This window comes from Pteropus vampyrus, unplaced genomic scaffold, assembly GCF_000151845.1.
Source record: "Pteropus vampyrus isolate Shadow unplaced genomic scaffold, Pvam_2.0 Scaffold535, whole genome shotgun sequence".
Lineage (NCBI taxonomy): Eukaryota > Metazoa > Chordata > Mammalia > Chiroptera > Pteropodidae > Pteropus > Pteropus vampyrus.
The window spans coordinates 850,450-856,968 of NW_011889316.1; the positions used below are offsets into that span (position 1 = coordinate 850,450).

The window sequence follows — 6,519 nt, forward strand, 5'->3', positions numbered from 1 at the left end:
AGACTCTCACGAGTTTTCGGGGTATATAGTTATATGACCCATAAATACAGATATAGCTCCTAAAATGTTTATACCATTTCCTTTTTTCATCTTACTGCATGAGCTAAGAATTCCAAAGTAATGCCATATAGCGGTGATAAAACGTGCTCTTGTTCCTAATACGCTATTTCCACTCTTCAGTACGCAGTATAAAATTTGCTGTTTTGACAAATTGTCTTAATCATCTTTAATTTCCTTCTATTCCTATTTCACTAATCCACTTAGTTTTTATTCAGAACAGCTATTGAATTTTATTAAATGACTTGTCAGCATAGATTCTTTTCTTTAAGCCATTTATGTAACGCATTACATTGATAGAGTTCCTTATATTGAATTAACTTTGTATTTTCTCTTGATATACTACTGAATTTGATTTCTTATATTTAGGACACTTAACATCTGTATTCATAAGTGAGCTGTTATAGTTTTCTTACACTATCTTACCAAGATTTTGTCAAGGGAAAAGTGAAATAAAGAGAAGTTTTTGTGGGGTTTTTGGCATAAAAAAACTATCCAAAACTAATGTATACGAATTGATGAGTTTGGAGATAAGTATATACCTATGAAACCACCCTCACAATCTATACCGTGAACCAGTCCATCACCTCCAAAAGTTTCCTCCTGTCCTTGTGTGTGTGTGTTAAGGACACTAAACATTAAATCTACCCTCTTAGCAAATTTTTAAGTATGTAATACAGTATTGTTAAGTATAGGCACTACACTGTATAGCAGATCTCTAGGACTAAATTCTTCTTGTAAGCCAAAGTTGTTTTTTTAATGGAGCTTTTTAAAAAAATGCTTATTGTTGTTAAGATGGACAATGGAACATGTTTCAATGCTGATAGAAAGGATCCAATAAAGAAATTGAAGATAAAGAAGAGAAAGGATAGTTAATTGGTAATATGACATTTCAGAGACGGAGAAACAGATTCAGAGACCAAATAGAGGGCTTAGAAAGGGATACATGAATTCTGATTGCATGAAAGGGATTCAGATTGCTTAGATGTGGAAGTTTCGTGGCCAGAAGTTAAAGGAGTTCTCATCTAATGGCTGTTATTTTCTCTATTGAAACACTACTTATACTCAAAGATATTTTCATGTAATTATGGGTTTATACATAGGTATAAATATCTCAGTAACTATTTTTTTACAAAAATAGATAAAAGTATTATAAAAAGTATTATAAAAAGTACTTATAAAAAAAAAATTTCACCTCCCAGCACTCAATCTCACAAGCAAACAGAAATCCATAAAGCCTTAAAACAAAATCAGATACAAAATGTTGCTGTCATAGAAAAGGATGAATTAAGCAGAAATTTTATTTTCAAGCTCTTCAAAGATTATTACAAACACAAATAAAATATCCTTTGAAAAGTGTTCCAAATAAAATCAAAGGCACATCAACAAAGTAAAAAACACTTATGACATTAAGAATTCATTTAATTTGTAAGATTTTCATGTTACTTTGTTTTTAATCATTTGCAATGTTCTTTAAGTCACATTTTAAACATTTTTTTAAAGACATGAAATAATTCAGTATTTTTTTAAAGTACAACCACAACTATAAAGTAGAACTTAAGACAAAGATCAACTCTGCTTCATACACAGGATGGTGCACTCTAACGCATGACACAACACTGATCTTTCCAAACGAGTTTGCTAAAAACAGACAGCTCCCATGATTAGTGTTAAAAATTATACAATCTTCCCATTTAGAAAAATCAAGACATCATTTGATTTAATAAAGCCTATTCTTCCCCCGATTTTACACTGGCTTATCTTCATTTGGAAATTATAAATTCATGAGAAAAGAACAAATTTTGTTATGGTGCAAAAATCTTAGGAACAACTAATTACAAATATTCAGTTTTGTTTTTTTTTTTTAAAAAAACAAAAATGTTTTCCTTCTCCAAATGTAAACATCTAGTAAATAAAACATACATAATATTCCTGGTATAGAAACACTAGAAATTCACTTATGAAAGAGGAACTTTTGGTATATTTGATGGTAAGGTTTTTGTTTGTCTTAAGTATAAAGCACTTCACCAAATGAACCAAGCCATTTTTATTTAAAAGTCTACTCCCTTACCCAATTTCCTTATTTGAGTAGAAACTCATCAATTTCTGTAGAATTTTGGCTATAGGACCAGGCCACGGGAAGGGTCTGAAATATCTCAAAGTTATTTGGTTAGAGAAAAAATGTTTTTTCTTGAGATTGGAGGCAGTCATTCATTACTTTGCATTGAAAGCATTCCTCAGCGAACTTCTTTCCTACAGGAAAGAAAATTTGGTAAATTTTCACTTTCGTGAGATTTATACATAAAATTAGTCATTTCATATAGCACTTTAGTATTCTCAAAGTAGAGAGTAGCAAGTTAATTTTTAAAAATCCAAATCACACCATTGAAGGAGTAGTACCCATGAAACTGCTCTGTAAAAAGAAAAATGCTATGCCAGCATAAAACTTACCTTAATACCATAAATTTGGGCATTTTCCATTAAAAGGGACAATATTACCTGATAGTATAATTACTTTCTTCTTTTTAATGTGAATAATTTCTTTTACATGTATGTGAAAAAGGACCTAAGATGATTACCCACTGTATGAAAACCTCTCAGAACACATAATTTGAAACATGTTGACCCCAAAAGACTCCAATAATCAATCTATGCTCTGAACTCTTCCAAAAAGGAAAAAATGTGAAAATGTGAATGAGGCTCCATACAATGCATTAAAACCATGAAATTTCTAATATGCCACCAAAGAGATGTTTTCATTTCAATAATCAGCTTTTAAAGCTCTTTTAACTGGACTCACGCTTTTCCCCAGTAGCTATGTTAAAGCTTCCTCCATTAAAACAAATATATTCTGAAAGCCATTAGGAAAGAAACCACAGCGATTGGTGGGAGCAAGCCTCCGCCTCTGGGAGTCCTTAGTCCCAAGAGTAGCAAGGCAGTTAGTTGATAGCACCAAGCAGCAAATGACAATTCTGGGATGGTGTAAGGAGAGAGTAGGATTAAATTCAAGAAATTACCACCAGCCAACTCAGTTAAAGAGTTCAAGTACATAAGGATATCAACACCTTATGAGTTAGTGCCAAAGAGGATTGAGAGATGCTATCCTAATTAGATGTACTCCACAGGCAAGGTAAATATAGATTAGCCACCCCACAGGGACAGTTGTACATTTTGCTGCTTTTTATTTTAATTCCCCCAAGAATAATATTCAAAACACAGTTGCCCAAATCCTTTGGGCAGCCCTGTGCGAATGCCATGGCCCCAGGCTGGCACGGTGCATCATTACTCACCAGTCCTCAGAGTAAAGCACAGGACCGGGGCTCCCGGAAGGGGTTGCTTCCAGCTGGAACGCCGACCAGCAGGGCGTCCTTGCAGGCATTCTGCATGCAGTACTGCTGGAGCTCGGCCGCCGCCTGAGAGACCTGAAACGAAAGGACCACCGCCTGACGTGTTGCTCACAGCCAGATCCAGCAGCCACTGGATATTCCAAAAAATTATCGTGCTACCTGATCACACTTTTTTTTTTTTTTGATCACACTTTTTGTGACCTCCAAAAGTCTCTTTCTTGCTGAAAGTTCTAATAACTGAACTCTAAAGAGGAAAAAATTACAATTTCTATGAACTCTGATTTAGGATATTTTTGGTTTAGTTGCTTAATCAACAAAGGAACGAAAAAGCCATGTATTTGACCCATTTTGAATCCTAGTTTTGAGACTAAATAGAGCTTATTCTAGTACTCCGTTTACAAGTTTTCACTTATAAAGCATGCACTGATATATCCAGGTTTGCCATGTGGGCAAACTATCTCAATGTTTACAAGGCTGGACCTTATCCTTGGTCTAAACAAGTGACAGAGTTCTTCCGCCATGCTTTTGAGGCAGGACAGCTTATCAGCTGAGAATGCAGCCTCTGGAACCAAACCGCCTTGACTCAAATTCAGTTTCTTAACTTCTCAGTGAAATGTATTTAGTAATAAATAGTACCTACCTCATTGGAGTGATGTGACAATTAGGTGGAGTTAACTTATGTAAAGCACTTAGAATAACGCTGACACATACTTAGCAATACATTTGTAGCAGACTGCAAAACGGTCACAATATTTTGCAGCTCCTCCCACCAAGAGGTGGATTCTATTTACCCACTTCTTGAATCTGGGCTTGTCTTAGGACTTGCTTTGACCAGGAGAATGTAGTAGAAATAATGGGCAAGTTCCAAGCCTAGGCCTTAAGAGCCTTTGCAGTTACCTCTCTTGCTGTGATTGGACCCCTAAAATCACCATCTAATGAGCCCAAGCTAATCAATTGGAGGTCTTGTGGAAGAGAACCAGTCATCTAACCCCAGCCACCTGCCTAGCAACATCCAGACACATGAGCGGGGCCATCCTAAATCACCCAGCCACCAGCCAACCCTCCATTTGACTGCAGATGCATAGGAGAGCCCAGCAAAGATCAGCGGAACTATACAATTGAACCCAGCGCAAATTGTTGACCTAAGAACTGTGAGTTAATAAATGTTAGTTTAAGCCACTAACTTTTGGAGACGTTAATTAGGCAGTACTGATACAATATTATGCTGCCTTTCTTCTTAAACCTCATCTGATGCATATCTGCACATGGAAGCCTTCCTCACTTTCTATTTTTCTTGCATTGAAAGATGTTTTGTGTAAAAACTCAACTATATCGTACAAAAATGATTCCAATTGCTGTTCTTGTACTACAACTTTTTGTTAACTTTCCAAGCTTCCAAACAACCAGAAAATCAACTATTTACGTTACAGTTACTATCTAGTTTCTAGACTGTAATAATAGTTTGTTATGTAATATAAATGCATAATACTGTCAGAGTAATGTTTAAATTTACTTTTCCCTCAAGAGAAGTTGTGACATTTTCAAGTTAAACATAATTGGAACTCATGGTTATAGAGAAGTTATTAATTCAAAAAAATTTGGAACCAATTATGCTCATGCTTACTATCTCTGCTTCAGAGGAGAAGGAGACTGTCTCCCAAGACCCCTTGGAAAATGGGACTAACTGGACCCTCGCCTAAAGAAAATGTCAAAAAGTTAAGGTGAGAGGATGCAGAGAAAATAAAAGTGGTCAGCATTTCTCCAGCATTTTGGACCGGGAGAATACAAGTCCAAACACTTGGAAGCTGTCACCTATTAATGGAGGTGAGATAATGTCCACCCAATTTTAATGACTTTCCTTGGTTTGAGCCCATGCTCACCCAGCAACTTCTGAAAGACTTCTCCAAAGCACAGGAGGGGTCCTTGGAAGGACACTAGGCATTCCAATCATTAGGAAGGAATGCCTTCCATTATATGCTGGAAAATTGGTGTCCGGGTTTATTCACCAGTTAGCAAGTCTGTTAAAGAGAAGACATCTCTGAATGTGCTGAGAACATCCATCACTGAGCCTTGAAATGAAACCAGACCTTGGACTGTTGTGACTCCCTAAGGTGCTGCCTATGAACCATGCTGTCATGAGGATACCGCTCGACTAAGTTTATTATCTGTGTGACCTTAAACGATTAACTCAGATTCTCCAGGTCTCAGTTTCATCACCTATAATTATTTTTAAATGTAGGTAACAATATCTTCACAGGGTAGGCAGGCATCTGGCTCACTTTTCCTTTCTACTTCAGGAAAGGAAATCATCTTGAACACTTTCGACAATCCTAGTTTCAGTTCTCTGACCTCCTCTCCTCATACAACCCTTCCTCAACGCCGATAGTTACAGCCAATACCTGTAACTGCTCCACATCTGGAATTTACATTCCAGCATCCTACTTTCTGATCACAGCCTCTCCTACCCATCCACGGTGCTGCTTCCTATTCTCACTGCACCTGCTCTTTGATCTCAGGAAGAACACCTCCTGCCTTCTGTCCAGCCCATTAAGAGCCTGGCTCAGTTCCATCTCTATCCAGGCTAGGCTCAGCCTCTTTCTGGGCAGACCCTCAAACTCCTTGCCCTCCATTCCCACTTCCATCCTTCTGGCATATGTCCCCTGCTAACCCTCTACTTGAATCAGCTACCATTCACCTAAGGTGCTCAGGTTCCTAGGTGGCCGAATGCTGCTGGAGGGGGAAAAAAACCACAAGGAGAACAGTCAGTCTCCAATCTCACAGGAGCTGGATCTTGAGAATCACAAGGTGTCCATGAATGCACCTGCTAGGGGTTCCCCTCCATTCTCAACAGCACTTTTTCACCCACCCTCACTTTTGTTGCTTCCAGTAGCTCCCTTTCCCCAGCCCTAGAAGAAAACTTGGCCTTCTATTTCACAAAGAAAACTGTCATCATACAAGTTCTTACGTCCGAATCTAGAAACATCTATCTTTATACATATTCTAAGTCATTTCTTCCTGTCTCAGAAGGTGCCCATCCGATCCCATGCCCCTATTGAGAGACCCCTTGTCTCCTCTTCCCCCAAATCTCCTTCTCCATTTATTCCTTCTCCTCAAC

General features: G+C 37.6%; 1 protein-coding gene across 1 annotated transcript in view; it reads right to left on the reverse strand.

The window, feature by feature from the left end:
* Positions 1-1,321: 1,321 nt before the first annotated feature.
* GNG10 (G protein subunit gamma 10) overlaps positions 1,322-6,519 on the reverse strand; it is an 8,061-nt gene continuing 2,863 nt past the window's right edge. Inside the window, exons 2-3 of the mRNA XM_011383666.2 lie at positions 3,348-3,479; positions 1,322-2,310 (exon numbers count right to left, since the gene is read on the reverse strand). Of these exons, the coding sequence (XP_011381968.1) occupies positions 3,354-3,479 (126 nt within the window). The 3' untranslated portion in view covers positions 1,322-2,310; positions 3,348-3,353. The remainder of the gene's footprint in view (positions 2,311-3,347; positions 3,480-6,519) is intronic.